General features: G+C 39.0%; 1 protein-coding gene across 2 annotated transcripts; it reads right to left on the bottom strand.

The window, feature by feature from the left end:
* Positions 1-5,330: 5,330 nt before the first annotated feature.
* On the bottom strand, positions 5,331-17,025 carry LOC307263654 (uncharacterized protein). 2 transcript variants are annotated; one of them, XM_080044856.1, is made up of 6 exons: positions 16,920-17,025; positions 15,545-15,626; positions 12,011-12,064; positions 9,603-10,208; positions 9,438-9,497; positions 5,331-9,149 (listed from the first exon to the last, which is right to left on the bottom strand). In XM_080044856.1, exons 2-6 carry the CDS (start codon positions 15,561-15,563, stop codon positions 6,436-6,438), a joined length of 3,453 nt encoding a protein of 1,150 aa, XP_079900982.1. In that variant the 5' UTR covers positions 15,564-15,626; positions 16,920-17,025; the 3' UTR covers positions 5,331-6,435. The 2 variants fall into 2 exon arrangements, with proteins under 2 accessions (XP_079900982.1, XP_079900981.1); XM_080044855.1 differs by lacking the exon at positions 16,920-17,025 and adding an exon at positions 16,407-16,597.
* Between the last annotated feature and the right edge of the window lie 1,363 nt (positions 17,026-18,388).

Below are 18,388 nucleotides of genomic sequence, written 5' to 3'. Positions count from 1 at the left end.
AATACCTATGCCCCACTTACTCCAATAGCATTTTGGAGTATTCGTCTTTATTCTTGACATTTCTCGACATAATGAAAAGAAAAATCTTCCTTATCTTATTTTTTTCTCTCTCCCGTGGCCCTTAAACTCTTCTGTACTTTAGTATGTAGTGTAGTAAAAAGAAAGAGTATGTGATTCGGAATGCAGGGAATGTATATTCTATCATCTGAAAGGATCTAAAGCTGTCAGACAGGAAGTGCAGAGCAGGAAAAATGGACTTACTAAGATTTACCTTTGATAAGAAGGAAAAAACTCCAGTAAAGTTCAAATTCCTTAAAGTTATACATAAGGGGTTGTGCATGATGTGTAGAGTTGTGTCTTCTTGTTGAATCATCAGAAAAAATGACAAAGTATCTGGTTATTTTGCAGAGAAAATTCAAAGCTACAAAAAGCATGTGCACTGAAAACTGAAGGAAAGGAGTCGACTACAACTCCCAGGGTGCATTTCACCAACAGCCAATCAGAGCAGGTAAAAGCTAAATATTACACTGTTGGGAATTCTAATAACAAAATCTTCAGCTTGAGTTATTCACTGTTGGATTGTGGGTCAGAAGTCTGGAAGAATTTAATCACACATTTAAAGCGTTTTCTTTTCCAAAACCAAGTTGGAATTAATTGAAAATGGCAGTTGCTCAAATACATCTATGTTGTCATTATATTATCATGTGTTGAGTAACGTAAGATTTAAAGGACAGATTTAAATGTGCATGGATCCTTGAACCAGCAGCTATACACACTTTATGGCTTGTTTGCACAGTGCAGACTTGGTGCTCACATGAAGTTTTTTTTTTGGCAACCAAATAAAACATTTCTTTAAAAAAATAAAATCTAGGATCCCATACATTTTTACAGAAGTAACAACTATTTTTCCTGGGGTCCACACAATATGGTATAACATTGCTGAGGTGTGGTCGACTCGCACCTCACATATAAACTGTATATAAACTTTTTTTTTTTCCATCAGTTGAGAGACCTCACAAAAAAAACTCAAAATCCAAATCGAGGTTATTCGTCCCCGGTGGTTCAATTGGTTTTACAGCAGTAAAAACAGTAAAATAATATGAAATCACACACAGGACAATACTTTCAACATAGATGATATTTTTTTCTTTTTCTAAGTTATAAGCATCATAAAGTATAAATAATATTCAGTGCATAAATAAGTTGAGTGACCTAAGTTTTTAACTGAACATACTTCACAGTAGTTGGATTTGTGCATTCATTACATTTAGTTGCAGAGGTGTCCCTGTTTGTGTGAACCTGCAGCGACACGTCAGTGCGTTCACATACAGCCTCTCCAAAGCCGTCGTTTTTTGAATAATACCGTCGTAAAGATGAAAAAGTTTTTTTTTTTTGCCTCAAAATCTTTTCTTTCTCCTGTTTTTTACTCCAAACTCAACCAAACATAACGCAGGATTTCAGAGGGCGTTATTTGCTGATATCAATAGGTGGGACGGTCCTAGCCAGGTGCGAACACGCCCCCCCCCCCCCCCCCCCCCAAAAAAAAGCTGGTTCCCATCTGTCCTTGTATGGACTAAACTGTAGCCGAAAATCCTCCATGACACACACACACACACACACACACACACAGACACACCTGCTCAAGGGAAGATCCTGTGACGCGCTGCTGAACTTTACTGAACTTCACCAATAGTGACATTTCAAACTTTCAACAAAAAATAACTAATTCAAGATTTAAATTCGCCAAATCTGTAAAACAACATGCACTTTAAGTTAATTTGAAAGAGTGTTGTAGGACGTTTACATCTTTAAACTAAATGCATTAATATACCGCAAATACGTGAGCTATAGAATAATTATACACTCCGGAGGAAAGAATATCTTCTGAATAAATATTTCAACTTTTAAATATGTAAATGGTTTGACGTTTTGCTCTTGTAAATGACACAGACTTTGAGCCTCTGCTTTCCTTATATGGAGGTTTGTGCAGAGCTGCTGCAGGGCATTCTGCTGTACTTCAGTCCTGCAGATTGTGACACGTTTTACTTTTACCCTTCACAACACCGGAGACTTTCCAGGTTCTTATTCTACCCACAAAATAAACAATAAGGGGTAACACTTTACAATAGGTGGGAAATTAGTTAACTGTTAGTTAATGTGTATTTAATGCTATTAACGGTACGGTTACGCTTATTAAGCATTAACTGTTATTGCTTATTACTTATCAGTGGTTAACTATGCTCAGTTAACTAATGCTAAGTTAATCATTAACTAAGCCTAACAATTGGTTAATGCTTATGTAATGCATATTAAACATGAACTAAGCCGTTATAGAAATAGTTAAGAACTGGGAGGAGACTTAGTGATTCTGAGGAGCGATTAGGCTCCACTCGTTACATGAAGGGAGTGTACAGTATTCATACAGTATTATGCTCATTACTGCTCAGCCCTTTCAAGTCATTATTCACAACGATTATCACAACTGGTCTTTCCAACAAGAGTGAAAAAGCTTAATGCAGTTGTTTAACTTTTTAGTTGTTCTGTTGTTGTCGTCTTGCAGCAGAAACTGAAATGTTAAAGATTTGAGTACAGTGAAGTTACAGCACCGGTTTGCCTCGGCACGCTGGTTCAGGGACGTGGACATTGTCCACATTCTCCGGCTGGTTCAGGCCTGTTCAAAAAGAGCCTGAGGAGTGTTAGTCTGCAACACACAGAGGAAACATACAGGAGCACACACACACACACGCGCGCGCGCGCACACACACACACACACACACACACACACACACACACACACACACACACACAGTAACACACACACAGTAACACACACACAGTAACACACACACAGTAACACACACACACACACACACACACTGTGAATCTGATTAACATGCAACAACAAAATGACCAAAAAAGGTGTGAACATGAGAGAAACCTCCTAGCTGGATGGGAAACCTCCTGTGTCCTCTTCAAAAATCAAACTACTTTTTTATGATATGTAACGTGCAGAGACTTGAACCTTGCAGCACAGAGATAGAGACATAATGTTCAAAAAGAAGACCTAAAAAGCTGTCCCATGCTTTAACTTCCAGTAAACTAGACTACTGTAATGGTGTGTTCGCTGGGATATTACATTTTTTTTTGGCAACTCCAAATTACTCAGAACTAAAAAATATGAGCAAATGACACCAGTTCTAAAATATTTACAGATAGCTGCCAGTCACCAAGAAAATCAATTTCAAAATGTCATTGCTTGTTTACAAATCACTAAGACCAGAAATATCTTTCCAGATGATCAATGTCTAATATCTAAGATGATATATAAGACCATGAACGCTTTTAAGTAAAAGCTAAACACTATTCTATTTTCTATTGCCTATTCTACTGTACAATAGCTTTTTTATTTTAATTTTTATTAACTGAATAGTTTGTTATTTGATTGATGTTTTTTTTTTGTAAATTTGTAAAGCACTTTGAGTTGCCTTTGTGCAAATAACGTTGCCTTGCTTTGAACCCCTGTGAGAGGGTCAGTTTTGTTTAGTGGTAATTCAGAGGAAGATCAGAGAGAAAGAGGACATGTTGACTGACAGTGAGATTAAAGGGCAGGTTTCAAGTCTCTACACGTTGATTTACATGGTAATGGACTGAAACCGATGGCTGCTAGGAGGGAAGGAGTAGCTCATTCAGAAATGTAAAATGTGTGATTGTAAAATGCTCCCTGGAATGAAAGCTTCTGAATATTCAGGTTCTTGTTTTCAACTGGTTTTTCAGTTTTTTTCCTCATCAACCTTATGGATCAAGGGGAACTAGAATTTTTAAAAATACAGAAGGTATATTTAAAAAATAGATCATGTTTAATGTGAAACAATTTATGTAAGTCCGCATCCAAAAAAGAGAAAATCTTGGTCATACCGTTTTGGTAATTAAAATATGATTTATATTAGGCTACTATCTGTTCAATTAATTGTATTTGAGTAAAGAAATAAGCCATTCCGCATCATGAGTATTTTAACTTTTTGTATTCTAATTTTAGTTCATGCAAATACTCTCATGCGTTTGATTGCACAACTTTTACTTGTAACAAAGCATTCTATACTGTGATATTACTACTTTTACATAAAATGTAAATCTAATCTTCCAAGTACAGCTACAGGCACACTTCCCCTGTTTAAATCTCTCTTTCTTTTAACTATACTACATATGGCAGCTGTCCATAAAAAGTAGGTAGTTTGCATGCCGTATGCCTCAATTGGGACATACCTTTACATGTAAATCTGGGTATTTTTCAGCTTCCTGCACTTGACATCATGTATTGGGACAAACTAAATCTTTTTCTACCAAACTAAATAGCAGGGAAGAATGGGGATTGGAACGCAGCCTTCATCTGTTTGTGATGAGGAGAAATAAACAGCACCTCTCTAGTTCCCCCTACTGGCAGAATAGTATAGCACTCTTGTAACAGAGACAATAGAAAGTCAGCATGTGTCTGCAGCTACAGCTATAGTGTTATAGACAAAGGCTCTTCTTTAAAACAGTGCAAAAATAATTTAAAAAAAATTCTCATGCTGCAATGTTAATATACATCATAAAAATGTAATGGATATGGGGCAGTTGCTGACTAACATTCAAATGAGGCGCTTTTGATACAGAAGGCACTCACTAATAGCCTATTTTGTTGTGTAAGAAGGAATCCTGTTGGTATATTATTGTTATTTCTAAATTGTTTGCTATGGTTGGCACTACATCTTGTAACAAAGGTTGATATTGGTCAAACACATAACACAAGCTTGCTTACGTTATGAAGGATATATTAAATAATCTTCCAGTCATTATCCATTCATTTCATAAGCACAAATGTGAGAGACAGTTATTACACTGCAATCAATTCAATCTGGGTTATTTCATTCATTGCATAGAAATGTGAAAGTTTCTGAATATTTGATTAGGTAAACTATTATCTTGTCAACTGCGTTTTTTTTAAGGTCAAGAATATAAATCTAAAGTAAGTGACTGTGGGTGTTTATATTAGCAGCCATGGCACACATTTAAAATAAAATATTCAAAATATTTATTAAGGAATGTTTTTAGATGAGACACATTATAGGCTACAGTGTGCTGTAGTTAAATAAGATGACATACTACGACTTCAGAAACTTTTTGTACTTTATTATTTTGTAACCGTTATCTAAAATGTATACAATTGTTACCATTATTAGCATTTTAACCCATAATGACAGAGTGAAAACATGTTTTTACAAATATTTGCGAAAGTTCAAAAAATGTAAAACTGAAAAATTATTATTAACAAAATTATTGAGACCCTTAATTCGGAACTTTGTAGAAGCCTCTTTAGCAAAAAATACCCGCTTTGGGTATTCTCGGGTTAGTCTCTATGAGCTTTGAGAATCTGAATGACAGAACATTCTGTCCGTTAAGAAATAACAGTGAATAAATAGGCCCCTATTGTAATTTCAATAATATATCAGTTATTCAACTTCAGACTGTTTGTAATTGGCAAATTAACATAAGCAATAAGTTGTTGGAGACATGGACACATTTACAGTGAGTTAGTAGTAAAAAAAAAGTCCCCCTCTCAATGCGTCTAACAATATACCGGAAAAATACAAATGACCAAGACTAATATTGCGGATACTTCGAAAAACATTGAGATCAAAGTGTAAACAGTAATGATTAAGTAGAGGTTTGTTGCCTTGTCTGTCATCTTCAACGTAAACACTGAGGTCTCTGAAGCAACCTACATGCCTCCCAACCGCCACCCCGTCCCTCACCCTAAGTACCCAGAATATATATAAAAATATGTAAACACAGAGCCAACTGAAAACTAGCTGATGTTCATCACAGCATTTAACGTCCCTGATTCAATACCTGTGCAGCACGTAAGGATGCTGTGCTGAACAGCTATGGCTCTGTTTGAGACATGCACATGTTACCATATAATATAAAAAGGCCTTATTCACATTTAAATGGTTGGTGATTTTTCTAAACGTTAAGTGTTTTTCTTAAAATTTAAACGTTTAGAAGTCACAACCGTAGTTAAAACTGAAGCGAATGAACAGCTGGAATTAGTTGAAAGCCCCCTGCGTCTACTACCACATACCATACTATTGAGCCACCCTTTATCACCGCGGCAGCCCTAACAGGATTTTCTTTTAAAGTCAAAAGACTATATATTGTACAACCTCATGGTTACTGGTCAACCTGTCTTTCCTCTAGGCCATCCTACCATTACATGTTCACATGGCGATGTCTTATTCAGAATAATATCTTAACTGGGTTGATATCGGAATATTGCTGTGCATGTTAACGTGGTCATTGAGTCCCCTGACTGCACCACCTCCTTGGTCCAGCAATAAAATAAAAAGCTAAACAAACCGATTATCTTAAGTCTGTTAACGTCATTATGATCAAGAGTTAGAGGATGATGCATCCGTCTTTGTATTTCTGTTTTAATTCTATTATATCTTCTTCATGCTTTTTCTTCATCTCCTCAATTTCTTCTTTAAAATGTTTTTCCTTGTGGCTGGAGAGGTTGTTTAAGAGATCATACTCTTTGTCCTTGCTTTCTTCTGCCTCTTTCATTTGTCTGACATGCTTTTGCTTCATGTCCTGTATCTCCTCCATGTGCTTCTCTACCAACGCTGTGAAGTCCTTCGAGTATTTCTTTCTGAAGTCATTGAATTCTTCAGCTTGTTTTCTGGCCTCCTCTTCATAGTTCTTCTTCATTTCATCCATTTTTTTCTTATGGTTTTCTTCTAATTCTTTTCTCTCTCTTTCCTCCTGTTCTCGTCTGTTTCGATCTTCTTCTTTTCTTTTGTTCTCTTGTTGAACTCTTTCCTGATCGTATTCTTCTTTTAACTTTTTGAGTTTTGTTCGTTCTTCATGACGTTTTTGTTCATCTTCTTGATGTCGTGTCTCCCACCATTCTATTCTTTCCTTCTCCCATTTTTCTTTTTGCGTTCTCAACTCTTCTCTACTCTGCTCCAACTCTGTGTCAATGTTTTTCTTTTCTTCGGATTCTGACTTCACTTTCTTTTCCAGGTCTTTAAGTTTTTGTTCCCATTCCTGTCTTTGAATTTCGTCCTGCCCTTTCTTTTTCTTCATATCTTCCTCTCTCATTTCCTGTTCCTTCTTTTTTTCTCTTTCTATCTTATTTATGTTTTCCTCCATTTCTTTGAGTTGTCTGTTTCTCTCTTGTTCAATTTCTGCTTTCTCTTGTTCCATTCTCTTCTTCACTGATTCTATTTCCTCCTCATGTTTTCTTTGCAGCTCCTCTCTCTCCTTCTGCATCTGTTCTTCTTTCTCTTTCAGGATTCTCTCCACCTCCTTCTGTATAGCTGCCTCGGCCTCTTCGAACATCTCTGAAGTGTAGCAGCAGCCGCCATTTTTCTTCATCACTTTGTTTGACTTTGATATCAACTCCCTGACTTGTGTGCGGTCTGTCTTATCCTTATTGTTGAAGACCTGGTATCTTCCTCCACAGTCATTTACCAGTTTTATCAAAAAGCCATCACGGTCTTCTTTTATGTAACTCTCAATTGACTGACTGAGATCATCTCCTCTAGTGAATATAATGATGATGAAGTCCCCTGAATTCTTTCCGAAGCACTTCTTGATCAGTTCCACAGAATCTTTTTCTTCTTGTGTAAAGCGGCCGATCTGCAGCACCAGTAAGAAGACATGAGGTCCAGGAGACAACATGCTGATGCATTTCAGAAGCTCTTGCTGAACATTGTCATTGGACAGAGTTGTGTCGAACAAGCCGGGGGTGTCGACCACAACAACGGGTCGTCCATCAATCTCTCCTTTTTCCTTCTCACAAAACCTGGTCACTGAACTTGAGCAGGCTTTAGATTTGAAATGATCTTCTCCCAAAATTGTGTTTCCAGTTGCACTCTTCCCATTGCCAGTCCGCCCAATCAGCACCATCCTGACACACTCAGTGCCTGGAATTTCCTCTTGTAATCCTATCTCACTTTTGTGTTTCACACCCTGCAGTTCAGCCTCAAGTTTTATAACCTTCTCCATCTGAGCCTTGGTGAACATGTCTTTTGTGAAGCATCCGGATCTTTCAACTCTCAACCTTTCCACAGCTTCCAGCAGCTTTGGGATCTGTTTATTGTCCTTGATGTTGAGAACAACATATCTTCCTCCACAGCTCCGACAGAGCTCCTGAATCTCCTTGTTTTTCTCTACAAAGTTAACAACATCTGGAGCTTTAGGATCTGACTCCACAGTGAACAGAATAATGGTGAAGTCATTGACTCGAGAGCTGAATGTGTTCTGGATGTTTTTGAACTCTTTCTTGTCTTCGTCAGTGAGGGGACCCACACGTAGCACAAACACGAAGGCATGGACGCCCTCGGGATCATAGACGGAGATACACCTGAGTGATTCCTTCATCACTGCCTTAAGAGGTTTTTCATAGAAGGCAGGCAGCTCCACCAGGGTAACCAAACGTCCACAGACCTCTCCCCAATGTTTAACACACTCTGATGAGTTGGACACTGAATGAAGCTCTGTCTGACCTAAAATGGCCTCGGCTGCTGAAGTCTTTCCTGCTCCTCTCCTCCCACACAGAACAAGGTTCAGAGATGGTTTGATGTGATGCACAGGACGGAAGGGTTCATTGTTCTTATTTGCTGTTTCTTCAATCTTCTCCATTAATGATCTGCGGTTATTATCAGACATGTTGTAGTGTCTTCCTCCACAGTCTTTAAGGAGTTCATTAGCAGAGAAGCTCATTTCATCCCCCTCACGTGTCACCACAACCATTGAGTATTGAATCGCATCTTGACCAAACAAACTCAGGATGAAATTCAGTGTTTGTCTGTTCTTCTCAGTGAAATCAGAAGGCTTCACTAGCAGCAGCAGAACATTTGGTCCTGGATGACAAAGAGCAACACAGCTCTGCACCTCTCTTCTCAAACTATCCTCAGAAAGACTTAACACGTCTGGTGTTTTCACTACTGTTAATGGATTTCCTCTCCAATTTCCACATGCGGCCACACATTTTTTGGTTGGGAAAAGTTTTTGGCAACGCAAAACTTGGTGATAGATGATGAAGTTACCAAGTTTTGTCTGTTTTTCTTCACTTTTCCCAAGGAGCACAATCCTTAATGCAGATGCTGTTACACAAGAGAGAGAAAGATTGAATGACAAACTCTTTGTGAGGCTGAAATATGGAACATTTGGATGTTGGGACGGTGGATGAGAATGTATGCCCTAAACGATTTGCATATATGTTTAATATGAACATTTAGAAATATAAAAAAGGCGTTTTCAACGGTATTTTGTAATTCAAAGTAGCTGAACATGAATGTAACGTGAAGATACTAAAACATTAAATTATTGAAGATTAATATATCAACTATCTATCTGCAAAGAAATGAATAGCATTGAGATTAATTACTTACTGTAAGACAACAGGTTTTTCACTGGGAGTTGTGCAGGGATTTCTTTCAATTCATGCAGCCCTGTAAAAAGACACATCATTAGTTTCCAGCATAATGTTCTAATTTAAACGAGGACTTGTGTGAACAAAGCTTGAATTGCCTTGTCAATAATGATTCTGCACTTACCAGCTCCTGTGCTAGAAGTCTGTTTTTCCTTTTGCTTTGGGGGTTGGACATCACATGGTAAAGAAGCTTTTGCATCCTCAAATGCTTCATAGCTGACATGATCTCCATTGTTCTCCTTTGCTACTTGACCCAAACGTGTTAACAGCTCTGATTGTTCAAGGTTCTTCCGCTTCAAGTATCTGTATCTACATTTACTGATCATGTCTTTTAATGGAGGGTTGTTCATGTACTTGTCGGTCAAACCTGATATCAGAACCAGTGAATGGTCGAATGATTTATCACCAAAGAGTTGAAGGATTGTGCAAAGCTTCTGTTTGTGTTCCTCAGTGAAGTCTTCAGGCTGTAGAACCAGCAGGAACACATGAGGTCCAGGAGCAGAGAGATGAACACAGTGTTCTACATGTTCTGTCAGTTTCTGTTGGGAGATGTTTGGATGTAGCAGATCTTCAGTGTTGATGACGGCTATTTTATTTCCCTCCAACGTAACACTGATTCTCTCATTTCTTTCAGGTACTTCGTTGAACACAGTCTCTCCCAGTATGAAGTTCCCCACTGAACTCCTCTCAGACCAGCTGCTCCCCAGCAGAATGACCCTCAGCTCAGACACTGTCAAAAACAAAGATTTAGAAAAGGCCTCTAAATACATACTGCGTTCCAGATCGCATACTCTTTCTTTTTTTACTATTCTACATACTACAACCGATCATAAAAAGTATTTAGTCAGCCATGCAGTATGCTACAATTGGGACAAGCTTTACTTAAACTTATTTCATCATAACTTTGCGCCTCGGTCTTGCCTCTTGCTTTTATCTTGCATTCTAATTGTCTACAAGTCAGAATGTCCGGATGAAATAATTTCCTCTGCCCAATTTGAATTGTGTTAAAATATGCTACAGTGATTTTCAAATATTTAATTCTACTATAACAATAAAAAACAATGTTTCATTTATTTAAAACAATAACTGCGTGTAGACTGTAGTGTATGCGTAAAAGGAAAACAACTACATGACGCGCTCTCGCTCTGATTTAATGGACTGGTTTACAAACTACAAACAGCGACATCAAGCGGGAAAGTCAAAACATAAGCCATGCCAATTCAAGGAAATATTATATATAAAAATGGCTTCTTAATACGAAGCAGCAGCCATTCTAACGTAAATTACAATGAAGATGACCTTGACTCTGAAGAGACGGCTGATGCCATGCCAGTGGTTCAGCAAAAAGGAGGGAGAGAGAGAGACTCTTAGTGCATTATTTTTTTGATTTTCAAAGAGTTGCATGCCTACTGTTATAAACTGTCGTTTTTATTATTTTTATTAAGGCTTTCTGACTTGCAAATGTAAATCATTTTCATTCATGTCCGCACTTTATAATATGAGCCGGTTTGTTTTAGGCATATAAACGACTCATTATTTTGCGTGTAGACGTGTCAGTGGCATAAATCGACAAATCGGTCGATTTGCTGTGACTTTATTTTTGCAGCGACAGGGAGAAGAAATTGCGATCGGAGGTTTCCTTTAAGCACCACAGACAGCGGCCACAGTAATATTCAGAATTTGCACCAAAGCTCTAATGATAATAATAAGGAGTAGCTTTATTTCAATGCTGTCCATGTGACGGTGGTGACTGTTCGTATATTGGTTTGCAGTAGACATAATCTCACGGAGGAAAGCGGCTGTTTCACTTTACATTTTCTCCGGTCGTGCAGCCAGTTTGGCGACATGGCACTGTGTTGTTTTGGCTTTAGAAATGCAATCGGATCACGGAAACTGTTTCCCTCCGACAGCCCTTACGGCACATTAAATGTTATGTGCTTTGATTTTATTTATTTATTTCAGGACAATGCACATTAATGAGCATGTACAGCAGTACACGTAAATATGCCAGATTGTAGCCCGGGGGCTAATTCCCATCTGTAGCCAATTGTTTCATCTTCACAGTCTGTTGCAAGGAGCCAACATTTAAATATAAATAGCATGCTAAAAATGTACATGCTTTGATGATATTATTCTTTATCTAGCCAGCTTATCAATATTTGAACTGGATTTTTCCGATATGACCGGTAAAATGAAATCTTATATCAATTTTTTCTTGTGAAAACACTGCCATCGTCCGGTGCACACTGGATTGTGGGTCAGAATCGCCCAAATAGGATGCTGTTTTCAACACTAAAAATCTTGGCCGGATGTAGTAGACATCCGGGGATTTTTAAGCATACTAAATCTGACTACAAGAATTGGGACATCATAAATCTTTTTTCCACCATACTAAATAGCAGGGGATTGGAACGCAAGGACAGACTTGTATTTATTCATTGATATTGCTCATTCATTGCTGTTCATTGCGTAATTGCTGTTTAACTTCAGACTTGAAGTCACAATAGGACAACACAATTTAGTTCAACTTACTGTCAGGTGGCAGTAACTCATAGCTTCTACTTCGCTTCAGGGGGAGCAGATCATCTGTGATTGGAAGGAGACAGCATTTGTTCACTTAGAGTGTAAACTTAATCACATAAAAAAAAATTTTTTAAATATATTTTTTTGGCATTTTTATGCTTTATTGATAGTGTAGAGACAGAGTTGAAATGGGGCAGAGAGGGGAGTGATATGCAGAGAACGACCACGGGCTGGAATCGAACCCGGGTTCGCTGCTGGCCGAGGCCCATGGGGGGGACGCCCTACTAACTGAGCTAAGGGCGCGCTCTTAATCACATAACATTTAGTAGAATGTAGAAACAGTTGTTATACAGTGCTGCTTGAAAATGTGAACCCCTTGAGCATTTTGGAATTTTATTTAGTTTAGCCATTAATCATTCATTTTTATCAATACCAGTATTTTTGATATGAAAAAACAGATGTTTGTTTATCAATTAAACATTTTTCTTTTCCGGAAATCAATTGTTAAAACAGATAAAACAAAGTTTGCCAACTTTTGTATGTGCAAAAGTTTGTGAACCCTGAGCTGCATTGCTTAAATCGAGCAGGTGATGAAATGGACCAATGTAATGAGTAGGGCTGTCAAAATTAACGCGTTAACGCAGGGTGATTAATTTCTGGAATTATCTGCGTTCATTTTTTTAACGCATTTAAAGCCACTACGAGTAAGATGGCACGTTGGCGTCCCCTTTGGACAAAAGCGGTAGTATTTTTACGACGCCCGCTGTCGCAAAGCTGTTTTCTAGTGTGTGCCAGGCGTGCGAGTGTGAACTGAGAAGGGCGCAATATAGTGCATGTCCGTGTGTTGAAAGTGTGAGGACTCTTTTCGGCTCCGTGAGAGTGGTTTTGACACTGACTGCATCAACTAACGCCAGTCACTGCCACACACACCTGATTGCAATGAGTTGATGCAGCAGCGTCACCTAACTACTCTCTCTCACGGAGCTGAAAGATGTGTCCTCACAGAAAAGTTAGTATGGATCACGATGAGGTAATGTGTTTGTGTTGTTGATGTAAATAATGACTATTTCAGATAATGGTTATCTGATGATGGTGAAGCAAAGCAAACTTTGTGTTAGTACCAACCGCTCATTCATTTAGGAGTAAACACTGCAGTCTAGTTTCGCTCTCGTGAAATTGTATACACGTTGGCAACGCCCTCGTCCCGCCCGTAGCCTATATCAGTCTCCCTTTTAGCTTTTCTTCATTGCATTTTCTTTTTTTTCTTTGATGGTTGGATGGTCTCAAACAAGGCTCCCGCTCCCCTTCCCTCACCTGGAGGGATAGGCTTCTCAAATCACGTTGCTGCGCCACACTGAAATCTGCGACCAATACGGATATGTGACCATAGAGCCTGCACGAGCGAACCGAAAATCGGACTGGATGTGCGACCAGACCAAAAGCAGTAATAAAAACTATTTAAAAACATCTTTCTTTGCACTGATGGTCTCGTTTGCTGTTAAAGGTAATTTATGATTATCAGAGGAAACATGAGGCTGTTTAAAAGATATTTAAATGTTACACGTAGCCGCTTTAACGCATGCGCAGAATGATCCGCCCGTGCATCCAACCGGCTCTGTACTACAGTCACTCTTAAGGCTCATTTATGCTCTACGTTACATACGCATACGGATACGGATGGAGCCTTCTGTCCGTACTCTGCGTACATTACGTCCGTATTTCTGCACGTATCCTGCAAGCTTGCGGATGCGTACCAAACGGACAGAGCGGAGCATTACTACCGAAGATCACGGGGGGCGCATCGCCAACAGTTCACTTTCACTTACTGTACATTTGTTTACAAACACAAACGAAAGACATAATACTTTAGAAAATGTCTTAACTTTTGAGGAGAGGTTTTTGTGAGTTGGTACGAAATTACATACACATTTATCTATCTATGAAGTTCCATGGCCGGGGCACAGAGTCAGACAACTACAACAGAGCAGCATGAGCGGGGATCGCACGGGGAAGAATGTCAGCTAGACGGCAGGCTGACGGCAGCAATAGAGAAGTGCCGGAGGTCCGTGCGAGACTAGTGCTGTGTCTGAAATCGCGCACTCACGTAAGTGCACTTACATTGAGTGCACTTTATTATCCCAACAGTACACTTACTTATAGATGCAGTGCTCTCATTTCTACAGTGCACTGTCCAAACTGCCGTCGCGCACCTACCGGAAATGACTTTGCATTTTGAAGGTTCTTCTTCGGTGGTATTTTTTTTTTAAACGGTTGGATACAGTCTAAAACAGTATAGTTGTACGGAAAAACAAAACAAATGTGTAATTTAACTTTTGTAGAGCGCGTCCGACTCCACAGTTGCTTCAAGCTCCTCTATTTTGATTTTAATGTCCCGTCCTCTCCGCTACGTAGGCAAGATGGCGGCCGTTGAGTGTGGAAAGTGTCCATCGCTCCACACTCAAGTTTTAGACCGTTTTGAGTGCACGACCGAGGAATTTACAGTGCACTGCATTTTGGCACACTCTCCGGTTTTGCGCAAAGTGCACTCAAAAAAGTAAGTGTAAGTACAGAAGTGCGCGATTTCAGACACAGCATAGTTTGTTGACATGTCGTGATTAATGTCCTCCTCACAGACCCCCGCTGTCTATAATACAGCCTCTAGTTTAGCCTCTTCCATCGCTACGGTAGTAGGCCTATATCGCTAAAGCTGTTTCTTCCATGGATCTATTATAAAATATTTAATCCAGTTAATTCACTGTTTGACTCTTCTTCTTCCTATTTGAGTAACTTTTTACTCTGAGCGGCGCTGCTGCCCACTAATGGTTGATTTGCTTAATGTCGATTCCAACATAAAGGACGTATGGAAGTATGAGGGCAGTGACGGATATAACGTTGTAAACGTACGTCTCTTTTTACGCACGGAATTGGAGCATAACTGAGCCTTTCACGTTGTGGCTCGTGGCTGACCCAGGATCAGTAGCTGCGCGCAGCCAAACATAGCAGCACGTTAGCCCGTGCCGTGTTTTAAAATTCTAAACTGCCAACGGCCACGTCTGTGTCGGGGGCATATAGTAGCCTATATAAAATCAACTGCCGCGGGTGGCAGTTGATGTCGAAGCAACAGGAGGAGAAACATTGTCCGCTCTGTTCAGAGCCCGCGAGTACACAAACGTCTGCAGTTTTCAGAGGTGTGTGTGAGTAGACATCAACATAACGTCGGCTTCCTGGCACACATGAACAGTCCCCTAGGACGTGGTCGCGCGTACAAACGCACGCACGCACAGTTATATCTGTTCTATAAAAATACTGGTATTGATAAAAATGAATTAATTATGGTTAAAATAAATAAAATTCCAACAGGCTCAAGGGGTTCACATACTTTCAAGCAGCACTGTAAGTTCATGTTTAATAATGTTGTTTAGATTAAAAGGAGACTGACCAATCAGCAGACATAACTTAAGGTTTAAAGTACTTTATGTGGTTAACATGTGGACAGAGAGCAGACAGTTTGTTATACACAATAATAAAGTCTGACTGACTCACCTGATGCTGCAGCCGCCATGATGTCACTCTGCTGCAAACGTCAGAGTTGAATTAACTGAAGATCAACTTCTGCATTAAGAACCTAAAGGAGGGATAATTACAATTTAAATTATAGTACTTCTTTACAAATGATAGTAGGCTACTTATTTACCAACAAAAAAAACGGTTTACAGCGCAAACTCAGTCACAGTTTAACCACAGATGGGATTCAAACTAGCAAGTAATAATAATCCATAACATTTTTGTTTTTTCAACTTTGTAATGCACTTTATTAGCCTACATTATTGTTCCATTATAGCCTTTGTCACAAAACAGATTGGAAATACAGACAATTAAACTTATATAGGACTACAGCTGACGTACTTTAACATTTTGACCTTAAAAAGTAATAAACTAAAAGTTGTGTCTAATGTTGACTAAATCTGGTGATTGTTATGCAACCCCTCTTCCGTGTTTTTTCAGTTTAACCACTGGAATTTAAAATGGCGTCTTCAGATTTGATATGCTAAACAAATAAGACTTGTAGAAATATCCAAAATACAGAAGATATCTAGACAATAGAACGAAAACAAAATAATGAAATAAAATAGCCTATAAAAACATAGCCAAAAACACAATAGTCCTATTGTTTTTCTGCCGTCCGTTTCCCCCTTAAACACCTGTAGGCCCGGTCACCTGCGCATTTCCCTGAAGTCATATATCTTGAGCTGACAGTGTGTCAGAGTGTTTATACTTTCTGTATGTCAGTATAATGTAAGACTGAATAAAAATGTGTTTTCAGCTCAGTCACGGAAGTTACTGAGATTAAAAAATATATATAGGCTATAGCCTATAGCCTATGTGAACAGGGTCTGACACTCACCTGAGGACGATCGATTACATTTTCAGCAGCACCGATGATGTAGGCTAACGCAGCCGTCTCGTACAAAAAAAAAAAAAACTATTTAAATAGTTAAACCGAACGAAACTTTAAAAAAAAAACGAAACTTGTGGATGACAGGCTACTTTAATTATTTTTTTGCCTATTTAGCCTACTTCCTTCTGTTTAGCCGAGGTTCGCTTGTCCGTCGATTTATTGCCTCCAGTCCAAGACGATGAAAGTGAAAGTAAAGACGGTTCATTCGGAGGAACATCCCTAAACTGGATTTGAGCCATAAACATGTCAATCTGAACTCAATTGCCTAATTCAATTTACATTTCAGAGGAGGCTAGCCGAATTGTACACACGTAGGCTAGCTTAGAAAGCTTCTAGCATTAGGCTACAACTGTCACATCAATTCACGTAATGTAAAGCCTACGTTTCACCGTACAATAATCACAATTCAAAAGGATGAAATATGGCTCTGTGTGTAGCAGATGAAAATATTCCACTTACCATTATCACCGTTGATTTCGTAGGCTATCACTCACTGCTATATCCAACATGCTATATAAACTATAGGCTACCCTTTACTGATTGTAATGCAGTAGGCCTACAGGATGTCATCATTATTTAATTTTGACAGTTTTTGAGTTCAGGCTGTATATTTTCCCGCCGGGCTTTGTTTTGATTTATAGAGAACGGGCGCCATCTTGTGGAGCCCCTGCGAACCTGACTTGTGAACCCCGAATGTATTCCTCTGTAACTGTCCCGGTGGTTTGTGTTCTTTAACAAACTCTGTAAAAATACGCGAATTATTTAATTTAATTTTTTATTTTTGTATCATTTGTATTTATTTTAAGATAAAGGAGCTCTCAGTTCAGTAGGGCCTAAAAGCCTAAAGCATGTGAATACGTTTTTCAAAAGATTCTGACCTTAAAAAGCTGTTTGAGGGTTAACACTGGGTTTAAAGGTTCAGGTTATGATTTTAAATGTGAAAGTAAGTTTTAATCAATCACAGGAAAAAGCCAACACAAAATTAATAGCCTAATGGATAAGGCTATAAGGGTTGGTGAATGTAATAGCCTATAAATGCACATCCTCACAAGTATAAAAGTCCAAACGTGTGTGTGTGTGTGTGTGTGTGTGTGTGTGTGTGTGTGTGTGTGTGTGTGTGTGTGTGTGTGTGTGTGTGTGTGTGTGTCTGTGTGTGTTTGTGTGTGTGTGTGTGTGGCCTACGTGTATGTGTCTGTGTTTGTGTGTATATGTGAGTGTGTTTAACACCTTGGGACAGCATCACACGCCCCGAGAGGGTTGAAATGTCACTAGTGCACACACATTCACACACACACACACAGACACATACACGTAGGCTACACACACACACACACACACACACACACACACACACACACACACACACACCCTCTTTTAAAATATGTTCTCAAGTTCATGACATCATTGTTATGGCATATCGCCTTCTGTTTCTACACACTTGGCGTGCCTTCATGGTCTACAGGATACATATGTCTAACACACACACACACACACACACACACACACACACACACACACACACACACACACACACACACACACACACACACATAAGGAGCTGTAAATTGTGACATGACATCATTATAAACACAGATCACTTGTCTGGCTCGGTTTTCTTCCTCAGTGTCAAACAAATGTTGCAACACACACACAAACGCACACACACACACACACACACACACACACACACACACACACACACACACACACACACACACACACACACACACACACACACACACACACACACACACACACACAAAGAAACAAATATTTACGTTATTTAAGACTAATAACTTCGGATGTGACAGCTGTCAGAGTGTTGGCAATGTGTGTGTGTGTGTGTGTGTGTGTGTGTGTGTGTGTGTGTGAGTGTGTGTGTGTTTGTTTTGCTATCTTTGTGAAGACACATTTTAGTTTTATCTATT

The sequence above is a fragment of the Ammodytes marinus genome (assembly GCF_949987685.1).
Source record: "Ammodytes marinus genome assembly, chromosome: 2".
Classification (NCBI taxonomy): domain Eukaryota; kingdom Metazoa; phylum Chordata; class Actinopteri; order Uranoscopiformes; family Ammodytidae; genus Ammodytes; species Ammodytes marinus.
This window is presented reverse-complemented; position numbering and strand designations above follow the sequence as displayed.